The 13,899-nt window shown below is 44.4% G+C and overlaps 1 protein-coding gene across 6 annotated transcripts in view; it reads left to right on the top strand.

The window, feature by feature from the left end:
• Positions 1-13,899, top strand: part of LOC105019433 (partitioning defective 3 homolog) — a 333,861-nt gene that overhangs the window by 136,560 nt on the left and 183,402 nt on the right. For all 6 annotated transcript variants that reach the window (XM_029116272.2, XM_029116267.2, XM_029116271.2 and 3 more), the window contains 2 exons: positions 10,436-10,551; positions 11,421-11,504. In XM_029116272.2, the coding sequence (XP_028972105.2) occupies positions 10,436-10,551; positions 11,421-11,504 (200 nt within the window). The remainder of the gene's footprint in view (positions 1-10,435; positions 10,552-11,420; positions 11,505-13,899) is intronic.

The raw sequence follows: 13,899 nt of genomic DNA, 5'->3' as shown, positions 1-13,899 counted from the left end.
TGACGGATATGTCCCACACCTCCGTGTTCATCCTTTAATGCTGCTCACCTTTTGGGTCATTGTGTGGTGGTGACCAACAGGTCAAATGTGACATGAGACATATGCAGTTGACACTGTGACGGAGGCCCTAAATGTCCCTCTATTTCCTATGTAGCGCTCTATTTTGACCACCGTCTAATATGCTGAAATCATATGTTCAGTTTAATACAGAGATGAATAATCGTCTCGCAACTATTTCCTTGTGTTTTTACATGCAGAAAGATAATTTTGTCCTGACACTGTGGTTCTGATCATCAAATTATACAATTCTTTAACCAGGAGACTGCACTCCTTTTCTGTAAATAATGTATTTTCTGCCCTAAAATGATTCAGAATTGGTCTCTTTTCTGGTGCTCATTGAGGAAAGTTCAGTATGAATTTGACAACTAAATAGGCATGAGAACCCAGACAATCAGTGCATACTGTTGTCTTCTGTCTAAAAGGGCCTTTGGCAGGGACTGTATAATAAAAGCATACCCAATTGTCAGTCTGTAAATGGGAACAGTACTGGAAGAAGGACAATTAAAGTCCCATGCTCTCAGATCTCCCCTCACACATTTTCCTTCTTTGGCCTTTCCCTCCACCTTGAAAGAGTTTCTGTGTGGCCTGTTCTCTGTCCTCCCCCCCTCATTCCCTCTATCTCTCCAGTCCCTCTCTCTCTGTCTCTGTCCCTAACTCAAAGGGAACTCTGCTGAAAGTTGAGGAAGCGCTCTTTTTCTTATCTCATTTTGCACAGGAGAAAAAGTTCAAATATGTTACTCATTTCTGGCTACTCATTTCTAAGTTCTAAAACTGGACTTGTTTACAGCAGATAGCCTGATAGTCTGTTCTGTGGATGGGAGGGAGGGAGGGAGGGAGGGTGTGTGGGTGGGCCAAGGGTTAGGGAGACAGTGAGTGAGGAAGGGAGACCTGCGGGTTCAGAAAGCGGTACACCTTACATTTTTGTTACAGAAGTCATTAACAATCAATTGGCTGTTTTGCTCTCAAAGCCCTGCCCTCCCTTTCTGTATCCCTTTCACACGTGAAAGTACACGCACACGCGGACACACACACACACACACACACACACACACACCTGTCCAGCATCTTTGTCGGTTGTTCTCTCCTCCTTCATCGTCCCATCCCTCTCTCCACGCATGATTACCTCAGATTTTCCTCCCTCCCCCATTCCTCCCTTCTGAATGATTACACAGCAGCTGTCTCTGTCCATCTTTCTCTCACACCTCTGGTGGAGTGCGGAGGGGAGGCATTTTTTGCGTGGCACATTAAGGCTGACGACATCAAGCGGCGCTATGCAGAGTTTGTGTCTTGACAGGTCATTGTGTTTGTTTCCCTCTTCTTCTTCTCTCTCTCTCTCTCCTCCCGTGTGTCAGCCGGTCCCAGCGCGTTTGCGCGTCGCCTTATTTACGGGACGTTTCTTTTCCGCATGGCCGATTGTGAACATGTTAATTCCTGATTAGAATTAGTGAGTGCATTTTGCGATCTGCTCCGTGGAGTGCAAAATCACTTTCTCAATGAGAATAATTGAACACGGGCCGGGGTGCCAGCTCATTAGCTACAATTCATAGGGAACAGGAGCACCTTAGCACTACAGCATAATGACCTATGGGAGTTAAAGGCCCCGATGTGGCTCATACCGGCAAGAGTTGGACCAAGCAACAGCATCTCGCAAAATCTAGGAAAGCACTGTTAAACACTAAAAAGAATGTATTCAATGTTGTGTACAATCACAGAAGCAATTGACAACGGGAGGCTTTTCTAGTTTTGATATGATATCGGCACAGAGGAGGGCAGTGGGATGTTCAGAGGGAGCTAGGGGTCTCGTTCCTTTGTTTCAGTGTGAAGGTAAGGATTGTATAGTGTGAACATTCCCACTCTTACTTTTATACTTCACTGCTGAAAATGTTCCGAGCGGTCTGCTATTCACAGTGTGAAGCAGTTGAAGATATTGAGGGGTGAGCATCCAATATCTGCTCCCAATACGAAGGTTTTTAACAAATGTAGCCCGACTTTGTCCGGGGCAGCTAATCTCAACAGCCTCTGAGAATTAGCTACGCTCCAGAAGGCTTTGCAATACATCAAATATTTCACATTTCGGGCGGAGGCGTTACTTTGGGGAGCCACTCTGGCGTTAGGCCGTTTCTCTGCCTCTCCAAGCCGAATGATCAACACCTGGGGCTGTTAGGTAGTCAAATCAGCGGAAACTCAACGATTGACTGAACGCAGAGATGGGGCCCCAACTGAGTGCATCCCAAATAGAGCCATGTTCCTTAGTGCAGACATAGAGTCTGACAACCAAGTACTGAATGTAAGAGCTAATAAGAGGCACATTCTGCCACACCTATTACACTAACCAGTTAAACATCATTCACATCCTGCAAGGGGGCTGCAGTGAGGCGGAAGATGGACTTTCTGTGATTGACAGGATCCGATATCCCTAAGAGCTGAATAATTCAAGACTATTTATTTGATTTGCCTTTCCTCTCTCTCTCGCCTTCCTTTCTCTCTGCTCAATTTTTTGCTTCTCCACTCCCTGTGATCCAGTGAGGCCACTTTGGCACGGCGAGGTCCATTGTCACAATGAGCTTTTCTCACTGTTTTATTGGTTCCTGTAAGAGGCCCAATGCTTTTAAGTTGCTATAGGAATGTTATTTGCCCATGGGCGACACTAAACATCTCAGACCCTGTTAGGTGTGTGTTTCAATGCGGTGTGTGTGTATGTGTGTGTTTGTGTTTGTGTGTGTGTGTGTGTGTAAAGGCTGTCGGTAATGGTCCTCTCTCCATTTCCACCAGAAATTGGCGATGTGATGGCCGAATGGCCAGATTTGCTCTCTTTCTGTCTGGTTATCTGTGGCTGGCCCGTAGCATGCAGGAGGTTTATTAAAGCGTCTATAGACACCGGACACTCTTTCCATAAAAACCTATTGAATCATTACAGGGTAGTCACCATTAATGGAGGATGTTCTTAGACCGAGGGAATGGTTTGAATGATTTTAGATTTCTTTGGTCACTCTGACTACAAAAGGTTTATTAAAATACAGCATTCAGGAAGATTGTGTCCATGTGATGCTTTTCTCTTTTGTCTTTTCTTGCCCTTACATGTGTCTGGTCTTCTGTGTCTTTCACCTTGTCACCTGTACATGCTTACAAGTGTATTGTTGTCTTCCACTGGTCTGTCAAATAAATCTAAAGATTTCTCAAAGTAAGTAAAATGTTTAGCACTTTTCTATTTATTGAACACATTGTCCTTGTTCTTTTGTTCTATATTGATGTCTTTTTCTTTTTCTTGATGCTCTAAAATAGCATCAGATATTGTCAATGTTTAGGAAAATGTACATTTCTTTAGCCTATTCCTGCTTTAAATGTATTTATACATTTTTTGCAGATACATCAGATTTAGATATTTTGAACCACTCTTGTCTCCTCCTCATCTTCCAGAAACTCTCCAGTTCCCCCGGTCCTGGTAGCAGTTTAGTCAGACAGCAGGTCCCCTGAGGTCTTCTTTCATTACTGGCTGAGGTGGAGTCCCTGGCTGCTCGTTGTCCCTCGTCCCCATCAGCCCACTTCATTTACCCATCAACAGAGAGAATGGATGCGAACAAATAAATCCCTACTCACAGAATCCCAGACTCCAATTAAAAATAAATGAACAAAGTGCTGCTCCCACTTCCATAGCCAAGCGCCCCTGCTAGCCGTCTTTAAAATGAGGCTCTCGGACAAGACGGCAAACAATAGTTAATCTGAGGGAAGGACTGGCTGCCCAGTAATGACTAGCTCTGGTGTGTACCGAGGACTCAGCTGCTGTTCAATAATTCATAGGACCACGTCAATCATCCTCCTTCAGACTCAGCTCATTCAGGTGGCCATGATGAGACAGGAAACGACCAATAGCATGCTAATCATAGCTGTCTGGCCATAGGAACATAGTCGTGGGAGCAGAGCTTACATCTCATCATGGACACGGTGCTGTTCTAGAGTGGTAATTCTAACAGTATGATTGTCGAAAGATATTTCGCTCCCTTATGATACTGTTTCTGGTGGCTTTACTTAGTTCCAGTTCAGATGTTTGAAACTTGACCGTCCTCTATCTTGTTTATTCCACTTCATTGAAATGCAGACGGACATTTGATTGTCGCCGTCTGTCTGACAGTGTTTAACGGGAGACACGCTCGCTGACCTTCACAGACACTCTGAGAGATGGATTAGGTGTTCAGAGCAGAAAAGACCAGGCTGTCCTCCCTCTTAATCAGCTCAAAATGATGATTAATTCTGCTAAAAGTACCGCCAAGCTCGGTTAACGTGAAATGGGACACATTGTTTAGAGGATTTAGCGCTTAGTTCAAACCGTAGAACGGTGTTCATGTTAAAGGTGCCATAGTGCCAGCGGGTTTAATGCTACAAGTACCACATAGCTCAGTTAAAGCCCAGTTCAACACCAGCCTTGACACTCATCCTTCCTGCTTCCCAGTTTATAGTGAAGCTAAGGATTATGAGGAGAGACCCCAACACACCTCGCCTTGCAAGATGGCCACGGACGGTACAGTCCGAGCGGCACTCTATTCCCTGTGTAGAGCACAGCTGTTGACCCTTCGAGGACAGGCTGCTGTTCGTAATAGTCTCAGATGCGTGAGGACAGTGTTTCTTTTCAAGTTGGCCCCTTCACCATGAGGCCGTGCGCTCCAGCTTTAAGTGGAGTATATGTTGCGGATCTGGTTGACCTGCTCATAACCCAGTCAGACGACTAAAGCACATGTCACCCGTCCCTCAGAGCTAATTGTCCGATCTCCAAATTAGACTCTGAAACATCTGTGATATTTCCTCCGTCACCCGTCCTTAACCCCCTCTCCCTCTAAGCCATCAGGTCATTTGAATGGGCCATCTTAACTACCCTATTAACACAGCCTATGAATCAACCTGGCCTGACAGACATCAGACAGTTATTTACATTTATGTTGGGTTAAAGGAATTTTAAAAGGACAGAAACCAGAGATAATGTCATTATGTGGACACTGAGACCACCCTGATAATGTAATTCACATTGTGACTTGCTTTTTCTCTGTGACAGTAATGGTGGGCGAATAAGAAAGCATAAAGCAAATAGTCTACGACCATCCCATAGAATTATCATCAACGTAATATGATCATTTCAGTATGTGATAATAATCCACGCTTGTTTCAGACCACTGATTATTCAGTGATTTGATGAACTACTAAGAAGGGATTTCAAGAGCGAACTCACTAGCAATTTCCATTCATGTCGAGACGTTTTTTATTCGAGGGACAGAAAATGCAGCCATTGCCTTTAAGAAGGCTTCTTATTTGAGCTACCGCATTGAGACCTCTTTAGAGGGGCCAGCAACAGTGTATACATCCATAATGATGAAATGGGATTCTTCCTTCACGTTGAAGTGAGAGCTGAGGTGTACATCCAAGAGAATAGTAGGGGCGCCAGGGAGGAAGCGGAATTTATGCTCCCCAAAACTCTACTGTACAGCCTCTATATCCTATCTAGCACACCATCTTGTGAGGCAATTATTAGATTCCAGTTTCGAACAGAGAGCTTCATACACGCGCACACTGGCTAGAAATGAAAGGAGTGACCCTGTGTCGGCCGGCTGTCCGAGGGGGAGAATCCCTGATTGTCTGATGAAGGCATGTGTCCTACTCTTTTATTCTGCTGAAACATAGCCCATAGGCTCAGTACTGGGGCCGTGTTCAAAGGATAGGACTGACCGACTCTCTATTCTCAAGAATTGGATCATGATGTACTATTCCTTTTGATACTGTACAAAAATATCCAAGATTTACAATCAGACTAAGGATAACAGGACTAATTCTTTTGATCAACGGTGTCTAAGACAAGTGCTCGAGTAAAGAAGAGTTTAACTTTATTGGATGACATTGTTTCACTGTCCACTGTCAGTTTTCTGTGGTGTCTTATGGGAGAAAGAAAAGTGTTCTGCCCATGACTAAGAAAGTTAACCCTAATTACTATTATCAAGGAGAGTGCGATATGCACAAACAACATCTCCAATTCACGATATGGGTATAAAATGTATTGTATTGTGCGTGTGTGAATTAGGACAAATATAAGCACCCGACCAATGGTTATTATAATGACAGATATACGTCACATTTGTCCCTGCTTCTATTTCTAGTCAAAGCTTGAAGTTGTTTTCAAGCCTTTTATATCAGTAAATACACAAAACCTTTATATCTCCCCGTTTGCGCTTGGTTTTAAGTTGCGTGGCTAATGGCTTATAAAAGGTTGGGGCACCTTATCGCGTGGATTTACTTGAAGCTAATTAAACCGCTAACGGGTTTTCCGAATGCTATTAAGCAAATGAAACGGTGGCCGACCTGGGTTGCGTTCGTCCGCGTCATCGGAGGAGCGCAGTCTCGTGTGTCGTAGTCCAGACTGGCATTTAGAGAACTGGACCAGTGGGGCTGGTTACCTTTTCCCTCCCTCTGAAAGTGGATTGAATCAGAGTTGGGATACATCGTCTGCCAAGCAGGACCTCAAACGAGTCTAGGAGGATCTATCAATGACACAGCCTCCCCTCTGCCTGCGCTGCTGTATCGTTAAATTGCACTTTAATTCAATTAGGGCCGGCTAATTATGAGGACTTAAATCAATCACAGAATCAATAACAAAATCTACAGCGGACAGAGACAGAAGTGTCCGTCCCTCTCTCGTCAATAACGGTCAAGTTAGGATGGAATACCCTCTGATCAGATCCTGAGCTTTAAAAGGGTATGAATTATTGAAAGTCAAGTTATCACGATTTTCTTTAGTCCAGGGAGGGCACTCCTACATGGTCTGTATGGAGTTATACAGTACAGTAGTCTGGTATTTAAAATAGGACTGGGTGAAATCCAGTTGTAACACCATTTCAGTAAGTGGTTTGATGTGAAAGTTCTAATCTGGAAATCCTTTTGGAATGAATAGCTTGTCCTTTCTAAATCTTTTTCAGCAATCCTTGAAAGCATATTCAGTTATTAAAATGGAATTTTAAAGATTTACATTTCTGTCCTGACTTAAAGGCTTTATGACGCTATTCTACTTTATCTGTGTCCTGGGGGTGGCTGGAGAAGCCGTGTCCACTCCATCATGTTGAGATGACTCCATCCATGAGGCCATTTTGTGGCGTGGTCTCATCGGTCTCTGTCTCGAGGTCTGGACTATAACCACATTAACTCAGTCCTGTAATGAGGATGTAATTATTGGTCTTGACCTTTGTGAATGAGATGAAAACCTCCCCCTTCCCTGTCTCTTAAAGTCAGGATTTTCCCATCTTAATATGGATTTTTTTTGTAGCACGTTGAAGCGTTTGTTGCATTTGGGCGTTTTTTTTTTTTTTTTATTGGGTGTTTCTTTTTTATTTCTCACAGTGTTCTTGGGAATATTTTTAGACATGGGATATGAAATCTTGTGTAAATATTTCAACAATCATTGTGCATAATAGCGGCACTAAATTGCTTGCTTCCTTATATTTTCCCGGGCGCCTTTAACGTTGGCTTGTTACATGATATTTATGTAGGATGTTCTTTGGTTTCCATTGTGCCATACATACCCCTTCAATGTGACATTGTTAAAAAAAAAATGTTGTTGAAACGATTAACCTGTCACACGTGCACTCCCTAACTCTTTCACTCAACCACACATACACACACACACATGCGCACACACACACCTGATTAGTTATGATGGAAGGTGACAAGTACTGCAGGCTCACCCTCGCACTCTCCTGTGAGGAGACAATGTGTGTGTGTGTCAAAGACTATGGACTAGCCCCTCCCCTTGTACTCCTCATTGCCCCGTCTGCTCTCTCTCCTCTCTGTCTGTCAAAGAAAACAGCGCTCTGCACTTTACAGTCCCGCCCTCCCTCCCTGTCTGCCTGCCAAGCTTTCATATCTGCTTGAATAATCTAATGCACTGGCTGTCTAAATGCCAGGCTCCTAACCCTGTGCTTCCTATCATTGTTGGCGAGGGGCGGTTGGCCGTGGCCCAGCCCCACGCGCTCACAGTCACCGCCGTGTTGAGAGATGTGCTCTCTGGCTAGCACGTCTGACTGCACTCATGACAGAATCCGGATCGAGAGCGAGGGGCAGCGAGAGGTTGTATGAAACTCGTCCCCCTGCTCACCTTCCGGGAACCTGGTAACGCCGCAAGGTCGTGTCCCCACTGGCCAGGGAGGAAGGGATCATCAGACCACAATGAGAGAGAGAGAGAGAGAATGGGAGAGGTTAGCTAGCGGCTCACAAGACAGAGATGGCAACGAGACGGAGATGGACAGTCGAGCAGTGCTGGCAGCAAGCGTCAGGCTCTCTTTCTGCCCTTGGTGACAAGAGGAGTGACACACTGATTCTCATTCAGTTCAGTCAGTCATCCACTCTGTCAGTCAGTCCAGTCAGTCAGTCTCCCTCCACCTCGTTCACTCTCTGTTCTTTCATTTTCTGTCTCCCCTACTCCTTCTGCCTTTCTGTTTTTTGCTGATATTATATGCACCTACTATTTTCTGGATAAGAATGTCTAGACACGTGAAAAACGAAAATCCAAAGAAAAGTTCAATATAGACTCATCTCCTCACCTTTGTTCATGATTAAGCTATAAACACTGATTTCTCCTCACCTTGTGCACTTCTCCTCCTCCACCTCTCAGCTCAGTCTCAGACAGATACGTCTTCAATATTTCCACTGAATAGAGATTCTGGGGAGCAGAGACGCATTCATGTCATGCAGGATGTCACTCAGTAGACAACAAGACTGGAGATTGTTATCGGAGTTAATCAGTGTCAGTGTCAGCAATGATAATAACCACCTGGTCCTCTGCTTCAACCCAGCCATATAAAACGGATCGTGAAAGGCAACAAGCGAAGAGCGCGTCACCATTCACCTTTTTCCTGAATACACTATGTAAATGATCTTTTTTTTTTTTTTGTGTATTTTTGGAATGTTTTTTGCCTTTTTCTCGGCTCTCAATGTATTCCAGTCTTGGAAATCTGATTGTATTTACTTCCCATTATCATATAATTCCCTTCTTTTGCGTTCATCCCCCAAATTCATTTATCCTCCGGTCTTCTTTGTTCGCCATTCAGCGGGTTGCCAGGTGTCTTTGGGTTGCCAGGTCTATTGTAGCACAGCTTTAAAGTAGGCTAGTATTCACCCTGGTTTCACAATACAAAGCATTTGAATAGAAACCATGAGGCACCTGAGACCTGCCATGACATATATCATTAAAACCAGCATAGCTGAGGCCTCACGTTGGGGACAAAGGTTATTGACTCATTTTCATAGAAGCACCTAATAGAAGAAACAGCTGCAGCCTGGCAGCAGTACTGGTAGGCATTCTGATTAAATTTCCGTGACCCTGTGTCAGTCTCTGTTCACCTTCCCAGATATAAAATAAGAATAAGAGCCTCCAGAGAGGCCCCTCCCATGTTGCTGGGGCTCAGTGTGAAAAGGCTGAATGCGTTTCCGTAAAGAGAGAGCGAGAAAAGGAGACGAGTGTAGATGTTCTTGACATTTCAGCGAGCTGAGGTGTGGGGTGAGGCAGTCATTAATATCAACGGCTAACAAACTCTTTCAGATCCTTCTTCTGTTCAGCCTTAGCCTAAAGTCTAGACACCCTAACCTAACCTCCCAGAATTGGCTAATTTGAGCCCAAGCCCTTAGTGTTGTGACGAATTTCCCGTCTGGCATGTCTATTGCCCGTGTAAATGAGCTGTGAATAAATGTGATTCACCACTGTTTGTGCTGCTGTATCCTGAAGGCGTGCGTAACCTCTCTCTTTCTTTGATGAGGCATAAGAACGCCCTGTTTCTCACATGGGATAGTGAGGCCCGAGCCATGTCATATTGGGTATCTGTAAACAGAGAGACAGACGAACAGCTAGAATGGCTAAGTACCCCTGAAGAGGGAGGGGGGTAAATGACATGAAGAGGGAGAGAGTGAAGAAACATCCTTTCCCTTCATGGGATTACTGTAAGAACTTGGCAAGCCCTCACCTCCCACCCCCAAAACCTGATTTATTGAGTATGAGTTATCGATTACGGCCACTTCAGGGTTGCTTGGCTTTGCTCTGTCTCATATTGTGGTGGTTGGGTGGGACATGTTTTTCCCAACACTAAAACAGAGACCATTACTCCTTCTCAGGGAATTGGATTAAAAAGAAGGGAGGAAACAGCTGAGACTCGGCAATGGGCAGTAGGACAACGTTAGACATTAGGACAGTAGGACCACTTAGGAAACCATAGGACAGAAAGTGAGTTTAGGCAAGTAGGATAGCTTAAGACACCAACAGATTTGTGCATTCCAACTGTCAATGAGTTTTCTCTCTTTCTCTCCTGTTCAGCTTTTTTCTTACCTTTTGTCTCTGTTGTTATCTCTCTTTTAGGAAGAGGAGGAGGAGGATGAGGCGGAGCGAGTGAAGGAAGAAGAGAGGAATGGCCGTATCGAGCCAGTGGGGAGAGCAGACTCCTGTGTTGAACACTCCCCTGTGCTATATCTGGAGTAAGCTGCCTGAACACCCCCAACCTCCCCCAATGGACTCAAGAACCTCCTGTTAAATACCAACCCATAAAGTTCACTCAGTACTCAATAACATTGATGGGTCAGATATTTTATAGCCTCCTCAAAGTGTACTTGATTATGACAGTGTCAGTTCACTATAGCCTTATTTTAATGAGCATTATGATGTCAGTATTATAGCCACCCTCATCTTCATCGTCGCGATCAACGACAACACAATATTTACCGCTTTATTATTTGTCAATTATTTATTTTACTTAGCCTTGCAGCTTTATTTGCAGGCCTGAAGCATCCCTCCACATTTCCAATTCATCTGGGCTAGTTTACTGCAGAACCCACCAGGACCTGATCTTAATCACTTAATTGGAGTCTCCATTTGGGTCTCTAATCGACCTCTGGGTCCTTAGCCTGACTCAATAATGGATGGCTTCATGAGAGAAGGTTCCTCGCTGCTCCAAAGACAATCTTTACTGAGAATGTGTCCCAAATGGCAACCTATTTCTTTCTATATATATATATAAATACAATATATATAAAATTATTTTGAGGAGGGCCTGTAGGCTTCCGGTCAAACATAGTGCACTATCAAGGGAACAGGTTGCCGTTTGGGATGGAGGAAGTAACATACCACCGTAACACATGCCTAGCTTCTTGAGAGAAGCTCTATTCCCAGATCTGTCATGTTATCCTGTGGTTTTGTATTCAGTGCCTGTTCTGCTTTATGCTTTGTCATTGTGGAATTATTTCCTTTTCGGGGGTGGGGGGGGGTCCTTTTTTTATTTATTTCATGCATGCGTTCCCCCCTCCCTCGGTCCCTCTCACCCCCTGCCTCATCCATCATTGTCCCACAGTGACATGCTCAAGCCGGTAGAGGTGTCCAATGTCGGCGGGCCTCTGGGGATCCACGTTGTGCCTTTCAGTGCCTTGGACAGAAGGTAAAACCGAGTGCTGATCCAGGATCCGGTCCCACCTGTCTGTATTCATAATTTTAACAATTTACTGGATCAAAGATAAGCAGTTTACTTTGAGGTGCTTTATAAATGTGAGCCTAGGACTGCGGTTAGCCACTCACCTTTGTTTGCGCCTCGATTCCCTATCCCTACGCTGTGTTAAAACAGTACAGATCTTCTACTAGGCTAGTTCTCTGTCACAGTTAAACAGTACAGATATTCTGCTAGGCTAGCTCTCTGTCACAGTTAAACAGTACAGATCTTCTGCTAGGCTAGCTCTCTGTCACAGTTAAACAGTACAGATCTTCTACTAGACTAGCTCTCTGTCACAGTTAAACAGTACAGATCTTCTGCTAGACTAGCTCTCTCTCACGGTTAAACAGTACAGATGTTCTGCTAGGCTAGCTCTATGTCCTAGTTAAAACAGTACAGATCTTCTACTAGACTAGCTCTCTGTCACAGTTAAACAGTACAGATCTTCTGCTAGACTAGCTCTCTCTTACGGTTAAACAGTACAGATGTTCTGCTAGGCTAGCTCTCTGTCACAGTTAAACAGTACAGATCTTCTGCTAGGCTAGCTCTTTGTCCCAGTTAAAACAGTACAGATCTTCTACTAGACTAGCTCTCTTTCCCACTTAAAACAGTACAGATCTTCTACTAGACTAGCTCTCTGTCCCAGTTAAAACAGTACAGATCTTCTACTAGACTAGCTCTCTGTCAAAGTTATAACAATACAGATCTTCTACTAGACTAGCTCTCTGTGCCAGTTAAAACAGTACAAGTCTTTTGCTAGGCTAGCTCTTTGTCCCAGTTAAAACAGTACATATTCTGGTAGGTTAGCTCCATGTGCTAAAGTGAAAACAGTCAGTCCTACTCGGCCGGCTCCCGTTGATTTTGTCCTCTGCATCTTTTTATTTATTTAGTTTGATCTCTGAAATATCTCTCCGTCCTTTCACTCGATCTATATCTCTCCGTCTTTGTCAGCTGTCATTGTGATTGGTTTCTTGGCCTCTTTTTTCTGTCTTCTCTGTCTTCTGTTTTTTTCGAAAACAATTGTCCCGAACCAAAGTGAGTGGAATTTTACAGCTCCAAGGAGCCAGTGAAAAAGAAAGGGTTGAAAGTAATTTGTTCCTGTCTGGAGGCAGTGTAGTCTATGTTCTAGATGTTCTTTTTATTCTGAGTTCTATGTTCTGAGTCTAATGCACAGGACACCATGGATTTCAGAAATGCTCTGGTTTGAACGTGACTTCTTGGGGAGAAGGACAATGTTCCACCATATCTACTCCGGCTGTGATTCCACCTGGCTAACAATGGTGATGACAAGAGCATGATGCTGAATACATCAGAGTTGCATAGTTATTCACAACAAGCAGGAACCAGCCAATTTAATCAGTCTAAAAGCTCATTTACAACACGGGTCCCTCCTATACCAGTGGTTTGGCACAGTGCAAATCTCCAAGGTCAAGGGAACTGGCGTGATATATCCAAAAATGGCACCCATATGGTGCCCTTTTTTAACAGGGCCTGTATGGCTGTGCTCTAAAGTAGTGCATTATCTTGAGAGTAGGGTGTTATTTGGGAATCCATCATACAGTGGTAGCAACACTAAGAGAAGAGGTTCAAACACTGATGACATGAAATGGGATACCGTGTGTGACAGTTTCATTGAAGGTTACTGTCATTCCTTTGAGATACCCGACTTATGACATGATTCTGTTGCTATTCCTGAGACTAGGAGGATTCTGGTGAAGTACAGTTTGAATTGGTTTGACCTTTTTCGAAATACCAAAAGCATTAGCTGCTGCTGATAACAGAAAGACTTAAGGATTACTACAGCCCCAAAACGGAACAAACCCAAAAAAATAATATTTTTGAACTTCAATGATTTTGATATTAGATAAAGCGTCCTGATAAACCATCTCGCTTGAACCCTCCCTAGCCACACACACACAAAGACGTTACCAGAACATGATCAGAGAAGGCCATTTTTTGACGTGTCACTCCGCATGGTTCCATCTGTCCACTGTCTTCATCAGATCACCCATCTGATCCTTCAGTTAACCTCCAAAACTAGATAATGCAACAGACCAAGATGCTGGCTAATCATCAGACTTTAATGGCCGCATCAGCTCTTTCTCCAGGACGTCAGTCATTAGCCTCAGAGGGCTGTCCCATTACCGTCTGGGTCAGGCGTCCGGTCCCGGCAGGAAAACGTGGCGCGCCTGCTGCTGCCAAGGGGGGCGGATCTAACGCGTCAAGCGGCGGCTTCCTGCGGCTGCAGGTGAGAGAGGGATTGGGGAAGGAGAGACTAAAGGACCGAGAGGTGGGACACACTCATTCCCCCGTGGATGTGTCTCTGCCACCGTTTCAGTGAGTTCTC

Source organism: Esox lucius, chromosome 21 (assembly GCF_011004845.1).
Source record: "Esox lucius isolate fEsoLuc1 chromosome 21, fEsoLuc1.pri, whole genome shotgun sequence".
NCBI classification, from domain to species: domain Eukaryota; kingdom Metazoa; phylum Chordata; class Actinopteri; order Esociformes; family Esocidae; genus Esox; species Esox lucius.
Note: the sequence above shows the minus strand (reverse complement) of the source record. Positions and strands in the feature narration are given on the sequence as shown.